Source organism: Pelophylax lessonae (genome assembly GCF_965119305.1).
Source record: "Pelophylax lessonae genome assembly, chromosome: 2".
NCBI lineage: Eukaryota > Metazoa > Chordata > Amphibia > Anura > Ranidae > Pelophylax > Pelophylax lessonae.
Window position 1 is genome coordinate 621,417,909 of NC_138769.1, and position 16,805 is coordinate 621,434,713.

Sequence of the window (16,805 nt, forward strand, 5' to 3'; positions counted from 1 at the left end):
ATTTAAAGAATTTTAGGCCATGATGAAATTAGGTAATAGTATTTTTAGACATATAAAACGTCATAGGAAATATGACATTCTTCTCATGTTTTAGTGTTTAGTCAACCTCTGTTTACCAGGGCGGTATGGAAGGAGCATCCTGTATTTCCTTCCTCTTATCTGATTTGTAAGATGACATGGTGAGTACTGTAAATATTTATGGTAAAGGTAGAAAGGTAAAAGCCTATTAGCACACAGCATTCTTTGCAGATTCAATTGTTCATACCTTTTTTGTCAAGTTTCTACTGCCAGTCTTGCCTAAAAAAACAAATAAATAATCTATTAGATATGTATAAAAACACAAACTATACATATTTTTATTAATGACTATAATAATTTTAATCATCACATTGTTCATCCACTCATTACGGCAGACCTTCTTATAGTTTAAAAAAAAAAAAACCCACACCTTTGCCTTCCTAGGTACAAACTGCAACAAAAGGCAGGACATACTTACAGTTGTTGGATCTCATGGTGGATGGTAAGATTACCAAAAGTCTAGGCATTAAGAAACGTGATCCCTTCCACAGGGGTTGATTTGGCAGTCTGACCTCAAATCTTCTACAGTTTAAAGCACTCCTGGCCCTTGCACTCTGTGTGTTATTTAGACTGCCCATATAGTATACAATTTTCTTGTAAAATTTTCCTTTAGATTTACCAAAATTAAATTATATGGTCAAACCTAAACACTTAATTTGTATGCAATCAGGCAGCCCCTTGCACTACATAGTTAAAGGCAAATCTTAAGGAAATTGAGCAAGAAAATTGTATAATGTTTGGCCAGCCTTACTCTTGTCCCCTGCACTTTGCGCATCAATTATGTCTGACCCCTGTACTCTGTGCATTACATACTCCTGACCCCTGCACTCATAACTGTAACCTAGCGCAGAGTAGGCCCAGTATTTCTTTACCCATACCCCTTTAAGACTCTCCCACTGTTGCTGCAATTTGGTGATACCCACAATTCACATTAGTGCACCACATAACTTTTATTTATGGTGAAAGTATTTGGTATTTATAACTTGAATGTCTGACTCTTGTTCCAAAATTCTGTGACAAACTCTTTCAGGGCGTGTTAAAATGTAACCGACCCAAGTGTATGGCTACAAATAGGTGAGTGAATTGGGGTGTGGTTATACATGGGTGTAGTCCGTAGGGTGTCCCCAGATTTCAAACTGATGGGTCCGGCATTCTTTTTTGGAAAGTAGAAAGCTGCAGGTTTAAAAAATGTTGAACATGACTTGAGATTACATTTAGAAACTCCAGGTACAGTTATTTTTACAGTTACATTGGTGTAGAGTGTAAAGCATTCTCTGATTGGATTAGGTGGAGAGGGTGACATCATCGTCTCCTTTTTACCCTGCAATAATTAAACTCTCTGCATTTATTGAAAAAAATGAAAAGAATTCTCAGAATGGAGCCCGTGCCTAGTAGGCAACCTCCTGGGTTCAAAATGCAACTGGGCAAGAACGATGTAGGGTGATATTGGAATCCCAATATCACGCTTATATTAAAAAAAGCGGACACTCTTCACTTACTCTTGAAATATTACTTTAAGGTACACTAAGCCTTATACCGCTGGTATCATGCCATGTTATGCTGATGGAAACAAAAAGTCGTCCCTACTTTAACCAATCATGACATAACGATCAATTTTGTTTCATCCTAGAGAACATTAGGTTTTATATTGTCACTATGGCTCATCTCAAATAGTTTCCCCAGAGACTTTGTTACCCTAAATTTCCCTATTACAGTTAGGACTTTTAGCTATAAAAATGAAATGGTTGTTGCAGAGTGAGTTCACTAGCTTAATTTGACCTATTGCCTTTAAAGCTCTGACATTAGCCCATATTTTCCCCATACTGTTTCCCATATTTGTGTTAAAGTATGATGGATCATGGAAAAACATTTCCAGCCTCACAATTAGGTTTGTGAAACCACTTCTGCCCGTGGCAAATCACAGCTGAATCAGCTGTACTCAGCAATGTTTTTTTAGTTACGCTTATCAACTAATTTTACCCAATCTAGCCGCAGGATGTCTCCTCTGACGCTATCTGAACATCATATTGTTCTAGAGAAGCTCGGCTGGTGTGGAAATGTGGCCCTCTGCCTGTAACATGAAGTGCTTGTAGCTGGTGGCTGGTTTGCTCCTTCTCAGCCATATAAACAGAGCATGGAATATTTCAGATAGGTGGAGGCACGCTGAGGAAAAAAATGTACTAAATGGTGGAAGCCAAAATTCCATCAAAGGTTTTGAGATCTACTGAAAAAAGTGTTTTTTGATCTTTAAGACTTCTAATAAAAGCAGAGCCAGGTTTTCTTAAGCTCTACACTTCAGCAAGTAGCACGTAAAGGGCATAAAAAATTGCTTCTAATTTAACCCAGTGTGGACTGAACACAAGACTCAATACGCAAAGGGGAATAAAAATCAACCAACGCATAAAGTATTTATATATGAACATTGCTGTGATGCTCTATATTTTTATTAACATCACAAGCTGCAAAACCTGTCTTAACCTCTTAAGTACCACAAGTGTCGTAACCAAGTCCTGAGAAATAGCCACGATCAGCGCACCCTGCGTTTTATATTAACACATTTTGAGCTCCTTGCGATAGCAAAGTGACTTTTGCCATTATTTCCAAACCTAGACAGGACTTCATTTGGATGTTCTCTTTATCTTCACAATCTTTCAACTTCTTTAAAAAAAAAAGTTTCTAAAAACTAAACCCAAGTCCAACCCAAACACTATTTCAAATTCTAGCCTAAATAAAAAAGTGTAAGTGCAGCCGAGCAAAAATTCAAGTGATATTAAAGCTTCAGCTTTTTTTTTTTTTTTAACAAAAAAATAACAAATATGCTGTACATACCTGCTCTGTGTAATGGTTTTGCACAGCGCAGCCCTGATCTTCTACTTCTTCTCAGGTCCCTCGCTGGCGCTCCAGGCTCCTCTCTTTTGACCAGTACCCCCAATAGCAAGTCGTTTGCTTTGGGGGCACGGACTCTATGTGTCCAAAAGACACAGAGCAGCGGGTCGGCACCCCCCCCCTCTCCTCACTGGCTGTGACTGACGGAGAGAGAAAGACTCAGGACAGCCAAGACTCACGTGCACATCACTGGTTTGAAAAGGGGCTCAGGTGAGTATTAGGAGGGGCTGTGGGGGAAGCAATACACAGAACGTTTTTTACCTTCATGCAAAAAACCTTCAGCCTTTGCAACCATTTTAATTGACAGATATAGCAATTTACTACTTTTTTCAAAATTAAAAACTTTTCGCTATACAAAGGTATTACACCCAGCATTAGGAAAAACTCAAATAAGCACTAAAAAATCGAATACAGGTTCATACATTCATGTCTAAATTTCCATACTAGCGTATCCAATGAAAGCGTTTTAAAATGTGAAGGAAATCCCTTCTTTATTCCTTTCTTTACAGCTTCTATGCCCCACCCCTAATAGAAAAAGAATTTGTAGGCATTACAAGGTTGAGCTCAGTTCCCGCCACCCCCTGTCCCCCCCCCCTTTTTTTTTATTGTTACTAGGACACAGGCGGCCCATGGTTGCAACGTTAGCATATGTGTCCATGCACATTTACAGGCTGAAAAAAAACAAAAAACACCCTCACAAGTTCATTTTTGAGAGGAGCTTTCGGGCAGAAACATTTCTTGTAGTGTTTTGGGGAAAACCACTTATAAGCCTAAATTAGCCTAAACACATGTACAGTATGCTCCGTAGGAGCATTTTTTTGTTGCTTTTTTTCTGCTTCCAGTTCTGGTATTTTTTTTTGCTGCCTAGTGTGCATGGATCCTTAAAAGTGTAAGTAAAAAACTATTAATTAACAATTGCAGGTTAAATTGTCTAGTGGATGGGGGTTTGGTGGAAGAACAATTCAGAATTATTCATGTTACCACCTGCAGCAGTTAAAATGCCACTACCATTCACTGAGGATGTTTGGCCTTTATTATATTCAGCTTTGCTTTGATAACATAGAAATTGGCCTAACAGTAAATTATGTAAATTTGGTTTCCTTGGTGTTTATATAGGGAAGAAAAATGCTGAGGTCCAGGAGCCTTATTTGCTACCATTCACAAAAAAACTATGTATGGAAGTAGGATTTGTGAACATTGAAATCTGAATCAGTAGCAAGCCAAAGACAGAAGTATAAGAACTTGCTTTTGAGCAAAATGGATTGCCAAGGACCTATTTACGTCTGAGCAATGCTTTAACATAACATGCGGGGTGCATTAACACACCAAACACACACCATTTTTAGAAAAGCAGCGCACCACAACGCATAACATGCCTTGCTGTGCATTATCACATCATTGCTAATTCAGCCAAACTCTGAGCTGACCCTTCCTCTCTTGTAAATGGTTGAGCTGCTCTTAAATAGAGCAGGCAGTAACTAAAAACAATGTACTGGTAAACTGTAGCACATCTGATGGATTTTAATACTTCCTATTTAATAAGTAACTAAACAGACAAGGTTTTTAACAAAGATGAAAGCAATAAACTGTTAATAGGTGCACAGACTGGCAATGAGGTGGGAGGATACCCTGTGCCAGGAGGCAGATTGCTGGTATTTACATAAGTAATAAACAGAGCCTGGTAATCACATGAAGCATCAAGACTGTTCACTTGGCACCTGACCTCTCCTGCATTTCAGTTCATGACACTGCCTGTATAGGAGAAAAGCTTTCAATGTGATAAAAAAGTTAAAAGAGGCAATTAAATCAAGGTGTTTGCAGGCAAACCATGTGCATGAAAAAAAAAGAAATATGAATGCAGTAAAAGCAATCTGCCTGTCAAAAAAAAACAGCAAAGTGCATTAACATAAGTAAGGAGAGCCCATACATAGCCCTGTATTTGGAAAGGATATGACGGATTTGAAAGCTACATGCCACAGGTCGCGAAAGGGTAAATCTCAAAGAATGAAAGCACTTGTGAGTGCTACTGTTATGAATATAAAATGTTTGTAAATGAATTAAGACATTGGAAATGGGAATTGGAAATGGAATACTGGTACCTTCAGACATTTTAAAAGCCTTAGATATTTATCATGAGGCAGTACCCTGAGCTGGTTTTGTGCTCAATGGCTTTTGGCCCAGGTTTCATTCATGTATGAAAGCTAAAGGTTATATATGGCCAAAGCTCTTTTGGCCATACTTTTCCTGTGGATCACAGGAGTGCACATAGTTCTGCACCCTTGTGACCCAGATTCAGCAAACAGCGAGCAAAAGCCCACTGTCGGCTGACATCACAGAGCCTTAAAAGGCCCTGCAGGAATCCCGGCAATAATGTTGAGGTTCACACAGATGCCTGACCGACAGCTGGCTCAGTCTCTCAGCGCACTGCTTAGAGCCTGAGCCAGCTGCTCCCACCCCCTTTACAGTCTGGCGCTCCAGTGATCGCTGGAGGGGCAGAGCACAGAGCGATCCTGAGAACTGAGAGATTGGTGGTCTTTGATCGCTAAGTTCATGGTGTAGAGGCAGCAGGGGGTCAGCTTCAGCATTGGATCGATACTGCAGTCATCTGGTGGAGTCTGAACGTTTTTTTTTTTCTTTCTGCACTTCTCTTTTTTTAAAAAAGATTCTATAGCTTTAGTGAGATAACTTACCTGGTTATCTACCATGAAGTATGTCCCACGTCCTCTTAGAATGCTGTAAAAATCTTCTGTGCAGACGTCCAGTCTCCTTCATGTCTCTGAACTTCTCTGTAAGAACTCTTGTCAATGGATGAGAGAGGAGGAGGGGGTGGGTCCATGTCAGAAACTTTTACACAGCAGCTTCACAGAAGACCTGAAGCCATAAACTGCAGCAGTACTGAACGTTCAGAGACAGGAAGAGGATGAGGCATCCCTACAGTAAAAAACTTTCTCCAGGATTAAGTTGTGACGTGGGATGACATTGGACATACTTTTTAACAGGAAAGTTAGCTCAATAAACCTATAGAGTGATTTTTTTTTGTATGGCTAATTTTAGTTTTAAACTTTACTTCCAGTCAAAGATATCAATACTAACTGCATATCCAACCCCAGCTATTATGGAGAGGACATTTTATTCCAGCTAACTTAAAGCGGAGTTCCACCCTGGGAACGTTTTTTTAATAAAAATACCCCCGGGACAGTCAGGGCTAGTGCATTCCACAATGGCTAGCCTCTGATCTGTCCTGGGTTGCACTTACCTTTTAGAAGAAATACTTACCTTGAAAATGTATTGTCCAGCGCTGCCATCTCAGGTGTGGGCAGCTTGAAGCCAGCGCGATCCTCTTGTGTCCTCTTCCGTCTTCTTCGGTCCCACCCTCACTTCCGGTGCCGCAGCGTCATCCCTGCACAGCTTCTGGGCATGCCCAGAAGCTGTTTATCAAGGTATGACGGCGCCTGCACCGGAACTGACGTCGGGGCCGGTGCAGGCGCATCGATTCCTGGGAGCGATGACGTTCAGCTCCCAGGAATCATTGCAAGCCAGGAAGTGATGAATCGCCGTGGCCACTGAGGGGAGGAAGAGGAATGTCCAGAAGCTGTTTAGCAAGGTATAACGGCGCCTGCACCGGAACTGACGTCGGGGCCGGTGCAGGCGCATTGATTCCTGGGAGCGATGACGTTCAGCTCCCAGGAATCATTGCAAGCCAGGAAGTGACGAATCGCTGTGGCCGCCGAGGGGAGGAAGAGGAAGTAAGGTGAGTATATTTTATTCTAAACCAGGTAAGTAAAAAAAAAAAAAAAATTGTCATTATCCATTTGTTTTTCAGGTGACCCCGGGCAAGAAGATGGAGGTAAGTGTAATTTTAGGGTGGAACTCCGCTTTAAGAGGATTTTGTAAGAGTTAGCCTTCGGTAACGTCAAAGGTTCCAACCCTTCCTCGCGCTACTAAAGTGTGTATTTGTCTGTGGGAGGAGAAAACCCCAGATAGCAGTAACAACCTGACAGAGGATCCAACTCTTCCCTGCTCTATTCAAAACTAAGAAGTTTTGCCTGAAGTTGAGCTTTAAACTGTTAAATTTTGCAAAACCCACTAGATCTAGTAGGACTATCTCCCCCAGACTTTATTTTATACTATTTAGACTTAACTTGGACTTACTATTTGGACTTAATCATACCATGTTTGTTACTGGTTCCCAAAGCATAAATTATATAATCTGCGCGGCTTATTAATTAAACCTTTTGGTCTAGCTGACTAGTTTTATGCATTAACCCAGGGCTACAAAAGGTGGACACTAAGCAAAATATATGTAGTTTCCTTTACTCATGCCCCTAAAATCTGGAATTCTAATGATGCCTTCAAAAAAAACAAAAAAAAAAAAAAAACAGTTGCCGGAATCCTCAAAAATATTCCACTCTAAAAATAATGGTGCAAATATGCAATACTTTGCACTTATTTACCCCTTCCATAAACAAAGAAAACAAGGGTCTACTCTAGGCCACCTTTTTATAATTCTTAGCACCTAGGGCAACTGAGGTTGCCCCAACCAGGCTTAGCAATGTAAGACAATTGGATGATTAGGGCATGTATTCTATCAGCACACAGATTCAAACTGAGGAGACTAAAAAAAAAAACATAAAGGGGGTATTTATAAAATAATAATAAAAAAAAAGTCTGCACAGTTATTTGTCTAGAGAAAAAAAGTTTGTTCTATGAGACTGGAGCAAAACTGAATGTTCCCTTTCAATTTCCTCTACAGGTCAAATGCTATAGACAAAAAAAAAAAAATGAGCGATTTGGAAAAATACTTCATTACAGCCATTAGATGGTGTTGAAGATTTCAGGAAATAACTGGATTTTTGTCTTAGCGTAAAATCCTTTTCTCTGAGGTTCACTGACAGACGCCGCTTCAATTCTTCAGACCATTGGGTATTATACTGTCACTCTTCAGGGGTAGGACTAGGCGGAAACCTTTTTAGTTATGCCCCTGGGGCAGTCCCAGAGGGTATACCATCACTTCCTGCTGTAGGACTTCCAGTTTGTAACAAGCAGTGTCAGAAGAAAAAATAACACAACCCCAAAAGAGGGGCAGGTGCGGTGTCTGTCAGTGAACCTCAGAGAAAAAGATTTTGCGGTAAGACAAAAATCCAGTTTTCCCTTTCGTTAACTGACAGACAGCTTCACGTCTTCAGACCATTGGGATGTCCCAAAGCAGTGTCAACACGAGGGGGTGGAAAAAAAAAAGACAGCAAATGCAGAATTCCCAACAAGGCTAAACATAGCCCACCAGGTAACAGGAGCTCACCTAGGAACAACTGGAGCTCACCACCAGAAAAAAAATGTCACCCTCATCAAAACGGAAGCCTGCAAAAAATGTTGCGGCCAAACGCCGCATTCGAAGATGCAAGTACATACACCTTATAAAATTTTGTGAATGTGTGTACAGACGACCAAGTAGCCGCCTTGCACACCTGAACCAATGAAACCTGATGACGGAAGGCCCTGGAGGCACTAAGCACCCATAGAATGTGCTTTAAAAGGGAAAAAGAGGAACTTGACCTTTAATGGAGTAGGCCTGCACCACCCTCTGCCTGATCCACTTAGAAATGGTCACAGAAGATGCGGCCTGCCCCTTACAAAGGTCCATCCGTAAGAACAAAATCGGATTTTGGAATCAGATCAGTCACCGCCAGGTAAACGAGAATCACTCGTACCACATCTAAGCAATGTAAGGCAAATTCCGTAGGATGTTCAGGCTTAGGACGGTAGCACAATGTCTCCATTCAACAGAACCCCCGAGACAACCTTAAGAAGGAACGCCTGACAGGGTCGTAACACCACTTTGTCCCTATGAAGCACCAAGGAAGGTGACTGACAGGACAACGCAGCCGTCTGACACACGACGTGTGGAAGTTATAGCTACTAAGAAAGCTACCTTCTGCCACAGAGTGAGCAGAGGAATTTCCCCAATATTTTCAAAGGGAGGCCTTTGAAGAACCGACAGAACCAGATTGGTACCAGGGATCGCCCCGGAGGGGCCAAATGGCGAACTCCCTACACAAAAGCGTGAACCAAAGACATCGCCGCCAACGGCCTTTGGAAAAAAAATAGTCAAGGCGGAAATCTGGCCCTTGATGGTGCCCACAGCTAAACATTGATCTACACCCAATTGAAGAAACTCCAAAAGGCGAGAAACAGAAAAGGAGCAGGGAGAACCCCCCCCTCTCAAGACTCACACCAAGTAATGTACGCCTTCCAAACTCTATGATAAACCTTCCTGGAAGTAGATTTCTTAGCCTTCAACAGTGTAGGAATCACCCACTCCGACAGCCCTCTGTCTTTCAGCACCTGGCTTTCAATAGCCACGCCGTTAAAACCAACGACCATAAAGCAGGATGGAAGATTGGTGACAGAAGATCTTCCCTGAGAGGAAGTTTCCAAGGGACGTCTGCTACCAGCCTAACCAGACCTGCGTACCACTCTTTGTGCCCCCTTGATGACTGACATATGCCACAGCCATAGCATTGTCCAATTGTATCCGCACAGGTCGCCCCTGCAGACGATCCGTCCACTGAGACAGAAAGTCTAATCACCCGAATTTCCAGGATGTTGATCGGCAACCTGGACTCCTCCCGAGTCCAGATACCTTGGGCTGAACACACTTCCAAGACACCTCCCCATCCGGACAGACTGGCATCCCCGGTGATTACAGTCCAATACAGGGGAAGAAAAAGATTTTCCCAGACGAAGTGCCGGGGAGCGAAGCCACCATAGGAGAGACTCCCTTAAACCCTGACTCAACCGAATCAGTCTGTCCAATGACAGCAGAACCTTGTTCTATTTGATTAGAATCTCCCTTTGCAAAGGTCTGGAGTGCAACTGGGCAAACGGAACCGCCTCGAAGGTGGACACCATCAGACCCAGCAATTGCATGCAAGTCCTGAGTGATGATCGATGGTTGGACAACAGGAGCCAGACAGCCTTCTGTAGTTTCAGCAGTTTCGTTTAAGGAAAAAACATCCGGGCTGACGCTGAGTCCAGCGTCAGACCCAAGTAGTCCAGCTTTGTGGATGGCGATAGTGCCGATTTCTGAAAAATTCAATGTCCACCCGAACTCCTGCAGAGTTTGCACCGTAGCCTCCAAGTCGACTTCTAGAGCCGAGGAAGACGACCATCCAGGTAACCTAGTACCGTGATCCCCTTCTGCCATAACAAGGCCAACACTGGGGCCAAAACCTTTGTGAACACTCAAGGAGCTGAAGTGAGAACAAAGAGTATTGCCATGAATTGAAAGTGCTCCTCGCCCACGGCAAAAAGAAACCGCTGATGCCCGACATATAGTGGAATATGACAATAAGCGTCCTTGAGATCGATAGAAGCCATCAGATCTCCTTGATGAAGAAAAGCTACTACTGTGCGGATGGACTCCATCTGAAATTTCTGGACCCGCACAAAGTGGTTCAGAGCCTTGAGATCCATGATCAGATGAATCTTGCTTCCTTCCTGGGAACTGTGAACAGATTTGAATAAAAACCCTGGAAACGTTTAGACTCTGGAATCAGCACAATAAGTCCTTGGGCTAACAGGTCCTGCACTGCTCCGTAGAGGCCCTGTAGCCGCTCTGGAGGCAGGCCTAAGTTGGAAGGCAAGGACTGAAACTCGATCTTGTAACCGAAACGAATCGGTCCGTGGACCCATTTGTCCTGAATGAGCAAGGTCCATGAAAGAAGCAAAGGATGTCCCTCCACCCCAGACACGGATGAGGGTGCCCCTTCAGGCTGGGGAAGGCTTGCCTGCAGAAACCAGAAGTGCTCGCTTTGGATTTACAATTCCAGGGTCTCTTGGAACCTCCCGCAAAGTTACGGGTGTATCCCAAGCCCTTTTCCTGCGATCCAGATGGACAAAAGGGCCAAAAAATAGGGACCCCGCTTACGGCAAGGTTCCTTGTCCTTAGAAGCCTGTGGAAGCAAAGTACTCTTGCCTTCCGTAAGGCCCTAAATGATCTCTTTCATAGAGGGACGGTCACCTACAAAAGGGAAGATCAGTCAGTACCTTTTTAGGAGTCTGGTCACGGACCAGTACTTCAACCAGATCATGCGGCAAAGGATCACCGCTGTCACAAAAACCCTGTTGGCCAGGGGGGCCGCATCCAGGGATTCATCACAAATATACTGTAACCCTTGGATCAACTGATCCGCCAGCTCAGAAGGATGTTGACTCCCCTCCAGATCCTGGCACAAAACCTTAGCTCATTCTGTTAAGGTCTGGGATACCAAAGCGATAGCAAACCGTATAGCTATAAAATTCAACCAGCCACAGTGAAGAGATATCAGACCAGAGCCTCAGCTCTTTTGTCTATGGGGTCCTTAAAAGACAGGGAATATTCCACTGGCAAAAGTCTGGTCTTATTCAGCCTGGAAACCTGAGAGTCCACTGACAGTGGAACCATCCATTTCGTCAGAAGAGACTCCTCAAAGGAATATTTTTTTACCAAAACGCTTAAGTATTTCAACCATGCGTTTCGGGGAACCCCACTGACTAGTGACAATCTCGTCAAAACAGGCAGGAAAGGGAAAAACCTATTATTTACTTTAGAAGATTTACGGTGCCAAATTGCACCGGTGTTGCCAACTCAGCTGCAGCTGAGTCCTCCAACTTAAAAATTTCCCACACTGATACAATCAGGGCCTCCACCAGCGCATTTTCATGCGTGGCTGCAGAGGAGGAGGACTCATCCTCGCTATAAGAGCACTCCGAGTGCGTGGGCGCAGACCCAGTGGGCTGACTCTCGTCTGCGGCGGCCAAATAAGCCTCAGAATCTCAGGAAGCAGGTGAAGGCGGGGGGCGCTTCTTGCCAGGTCTCCTTTGCAGGGCCATATCTACTTTGGCTACTAGCGACTGCAGGGCTGCTGTCATGGCTGCCAGGGCAGACTGAGACCCAAAAAAAAAAAAAAATTTCCCCGTAAAAAAACGGGAGGCCCCTCCCCCCTGTGCACCGCTGTGGCACTACAAGCAGCGCGCTCACTGCACTGTATACAGCAAAGAAAGGATGGTGAAGGATTTGGCCAGTAACACAACCCTATATTAGAGTGCCTCGGATCTGAATGAAGGAGCACAGAGACACCTTTGAACAGCAGCATAGTTAATCTGGGGAGTGATAGATGGACTAGCAAAATTTCGGTACACAAGCAGTTGCAGCAACAGTTTATTTTTTCATTTGAAATAAAGGTTTTACATGAATAATTAATTATCCATTGTAAGCACCCCTGTCAGTGGTAAATGATTTGTCTCAACACTTAAAGGAATGGTTCACCTTTGGAACATTTTACACCCGTATGTTAGGTTCTTCCTTCACCCGTCTTAAGCGCTGCCAATCACTACTAGAGATCAGACACATGCAAAGACAAGCTGCGAGTCTCTGCCAGGTCTACAGGATCTGGTGCATGCCCCAGATCACGAACATATGCACACAAGCCAAAAGATCTTTAGTAGTTCTTTGGCAGATCCCTCACAACATGTCCCCACATCACTGTCTCACAAACAGCTTTTTGGATGCTATGTTACTATGCTATGTGTATGTTTTGCTATAAAAAAAAAAAAAAAAAAAGCTGACACAAAAACTTCCTTTCTGTAATATTGCCTAATTTGATTTTTATTGTTAAAGTTTAATTTTCCTCTATAAATCTGTTGCGACAGGGCTCTTACAAAAATATAAAACCAAGATATGAAAGATGTTAGATTTTACTGCAGATATAACGGGTAGCCATTTTTCTGTTTGGCATTGTAATGATGGTGCTGTGCAAACTTCTGTGTGATCTAATTTACCCCTCCTTTTACTGTCAATTAATTATGGCGACTTAAAGAGGAGCTCAAGCCTCCCAGCCGAAAAGAAAAAAAAAATGAATACTGCAGCTGCTGACTTTTAATATTAAGGCACTTGCCTGTCCAGGAATCCAGAGGTGTCCTTATCTGAGACAATTTTTCAATCGGCTATCAGGTGCTGGTGCCGCAATTTTGACTAAGGGAAACCGGCAGTGAAGCCTCATGGCTTCACAGATGGTTTACTACTGTGCATGCGTGAAGCGCGCTGTGCTTTGTGAATGGGTTGGCCTGCAGGAAAAGGAGGGTGGGCTGAACTGTCAAAACCAAGTATACCCCCCCCCAGGTGCCAAATGTGGCAGTGGAGGGGGGGAGTAGGCAGACAAGTGGAGCTTCCTCTTTTGGGTGGAGCTCTACTTTAAAAATAAAAAGTTAAAGGCCCCTTTCACACAGGCCGCCTGTCCGTTTTTTTGGCAGATCTGAACGGATGCCCCATGCATCTTTATGGGGCATCGGATATTATCGGAGACATGTCCGCTGACATCCGATCCGTCAAATCTGGACGGATGGAAACCCTATTTTCTCTCCGTCCACGGATGGGATCGGATGAGAATGGACAGACGGTCCGTTTTCATCCGATTCCCCCATAGAGAACAGCGGGGACCTGACAGCTCTGTCTCCAAACACAGGGTGGAGAAAGAGCTGTCATCCGCCTGCTCAGCGGGAGATAAGCGGGTCGATCCCCCGCTGAGAAAAACGAAGTCCGCCAACGGACTCCCATGTGTGAAAGGGGCCGAAAGCTGAACCTTAGGCAGATATAAAATATACAAATTAAAGGATAAGTGTGGGAATCTGCTTCTAAATATTTTTTTCAAGCCAGATGCTGATTGGTTACTATGCACAGCTGCGCCAGATTCGGTCTGCTCCAGTTTTCTCTCTAAACCTCTAGCATCTACCAGACCCCCCCCCCCCCCCCCACCACACACACACTTTGGAGGGTCTGATTCTGAGTGTATAGAGCCTCAAAGCCTGCTTTTTCCAAAGACCGAAATGTGTTCAGAACACTTGTCTGATACAGCACAGATGTGTAGTGTGGATCAAGTGGATACTCTTCCCCACAGACAAAAGTACTAAAGTTATAAACCAGATGCCAGAGCATATAGCCCACACTGTTTATAGCAAGTCAGTACGCCATGCTGAGTGTTTTATGTGGGTATGGAATTTCATTCTCTCCACAAAATAATAGAAACTCACTTTTAGTTTAAGTTCTGCGGTGCATTGATTCAATCAAGCGACATCTAAAAAAAAAAAAACCTACAAACTGTTGTAAAGCATGTCTGATTACGGTTTTAAAATAAACCTTTCCTTTCCTAAACTATAGTAAAGTAGCTACTAGAATACAATGAAGTCACTCTCACCAAAGGGGTTTAGATATGCTATTTTGTAAGTCAAGGGTTGGCCTTCCATTCAAACACTGAGGATGATCATCATCGGCACAACCAATGGATGCAAGTGTAACTGGATTCAAGAGGGATGGACCAGACCTAAACCTATTGGGCAAAAGTTTAACATATTCAATTTCCCATTTGTCCATTTAGTCAATGAGGCTGCCAATCATATCAAATGACCAATAGGAAGGATAAACAAATGGGAGGAGCAGGGACAAGCTAGACAAAGAAAAGGCAAGATACTCATATAACATTTAGCTGCTTTTATCTCTGGATCTAAAGTTCTTGAAATTAGTTTTTTGTTGAAGATAAGCATATTCACAATATACTCTGAATTGCTGAGGCATATTCCAATGCTAGTACAGTCTAAAGCTCCCTTTGCCCATTCACAGGGCACTTCCATGTATGCTCCACAGCTGTGACAGTGCAAGAAAGCAGAGACGTAAGGAAGGGGAGCATACATGTTTCTGGGTGGTGGGTTAGTAAGAGAATCTGTCACTTTGAACTTCTTGGGAAAAGTAGCAGCTTTTCTTTCTAAGGCCCTAAGCAATTACATTAAATAGTTTCTCAGCACAATGTGTTCTAATTGTCTAAGAAGATAACAAAGACTAAGCAGAGAAAGGGATTTATATTACTTGAAGAGAATTAAAAACAGCGACTCATGCATGGCATAAAGTACTTTTAATGAATATGATTTTACGGCGGATGTAAACTGCATGGCTGGATATCATGTACTGGAACATAGTTGTACACAGCCACCCCTCCAGCGCTGACTGAGGATTACGGCATTCCTTCGTAGCAAAACATTGCTGGTCAAAGGGCTTTCAGACTGACATACATATCAGCAGCAGAGATGCGTACATGAAATGCCATTACAACAAGAATGGCTGTGTAATTGCTTGGGATGAATAAATGCATATTGATGAGGTCCTCTGGGCATCTTACCACATATTCCAGATCTCTGGCTTTAGTTCATAAAAGTCCACCTGGGCTGGTGAGCCTCAAAACAAGCTGGTGACATAGTGCTGTGAGGCCCACAGCTGGAGACTGTTGTTTTCAAGCCAGTTTGCGGATGCTAAGCATCTGCATCTTTGTGTTCTAACCATTATCTGTCATTCCTCAGTATCATAGTAAAAGGTGCCTGGCTCATACCTTTTGACAGAAGACTTCCTCTGTGCTCTCCATCAAGCATCAGAACAAGAAAAATGAACTACGCAGAGATCATCCAGCTGCCCACATGACACCAAATTGTCTCGGATTCCCCCACAAACCCCTAATTCCTCTGATCTGAACTGCGGCATTTGAACTTTTTAAGAACTGGTGCCCAAAACTGAACTGCATATTCCAGATGAGGTCTTACTGATGATTTGTACAGGGGCAAAATTATATCTCTCTCTGTGGAGTCCATGCCTCTGTTAGTAAAAGAAAGGACTTTGCTTGCTTTGGAAACAGCAGCTTGGCATTACATGCTATTATTAAGCTTATGATCTACCAGAACACCCAGATTCTTCTCCGTTATGGATTCCCCCAGTTCTACTCCACCTAGTATGTATGATGCATGCATATTCTTAGCCCCCAAGTGCATAACTTTACATTTATTAACATTAAACCTCATAGTAAAAGGTGTCTGGCTCATACCTTTTGACAGAAGACTTCCTCTGTGCTCTCCATCGAGCATCAGAACAAGAAAAATGAACTACACAGAGATCACCCAGCTGCCCACATGACACCAAATTGTCTCGGATGCCCCCACAAACCCCTAATTCCTCTGATCTGAACTGCGGCATTTGACAGAGGATGTTTGTTCTTCAGGCATACATCATATAAATATCAATGAGTCTGCCACTCCCAGATGATGCACAAAATAATGCTGGTTTTACTCGAAAATGATATAATATATATTTAACTTAAATATACTGTCCCTTGGAAGCTGGCTCTCCATCTCACTGCTCTCTAGTGCCATAATATAGGTACTCCAGCAGCATCACATTCCACATTTGATTTTGATATGACAGGCGACGATGAGACCGGTTGGTTTCCAGCAAGAAGAGCAACTTGGGGGACTGAATGTCAAAGCTGGAACTGGTTTGGAGAAGATTGGTGGACCATGAATTAAGGCATGGCTTTCTCTGAATTACATAATTTCCTAGTAAAATGAGCATTGTTTTTACTGTTGCTCTATAATGTGACCTGTCAAATGCAGCTGAACCAGGTCAGATGAAGAAAACTGCAGGTGCAACGCACCTGCAACAAAATCTGAATAATCAGATCAAAGTCCTTAAGGGCCCTTTCACACTTGGAGTCCGTCAGGCGGACTACGTTTTTCTCAGCGGGGGATCGGCGGATCGATCCCCCGCTGAGCAGGCGGATGACAGCTGTGTCTCTGCGCTGTTTGCGGAGACACAGCTGTCAGGTCCCCATGCATCTCTATGGGGGAATCGGATGGGAATGGACCGTCTGTCCGTTCTCATCCGATCCCATCTGATCCAATGGACGGATGGAAAATAGGGTTTCCATCCGTCCAGATTTGATGGATCGGATGTCAGCGGATATGTCTCCGATGCCCCCTAGAGATGCATG

At 43.3% G+C, this 16,805-nt stretch overlaps 1 protein-coding gene across 1 annotated transcript in view; it reads right to left on the minus strand.

The window, feature by feature from the left end:
- Window positions 1-259: 259 nt before the first annotated feature.
- LOC309548218 (calcium uptake protein 2, mitochondrial-like) overlaps window positions 260-16,805 on the minus strand; it is a gene marked incomplete at its 3' end in the record, with an annotated part of 354,686 nt that continues 338,140 nt past the window's right edge. Inside the window, exon 3 of the mRNA XM_082248172.1 lies at window positions 260-297. Coding sequence (XP_082104298.1) covers window positions 260-297 — 38 coding nt within the window. The remainder of the gene's footprint in view (window positions 298-16,805) is intronic.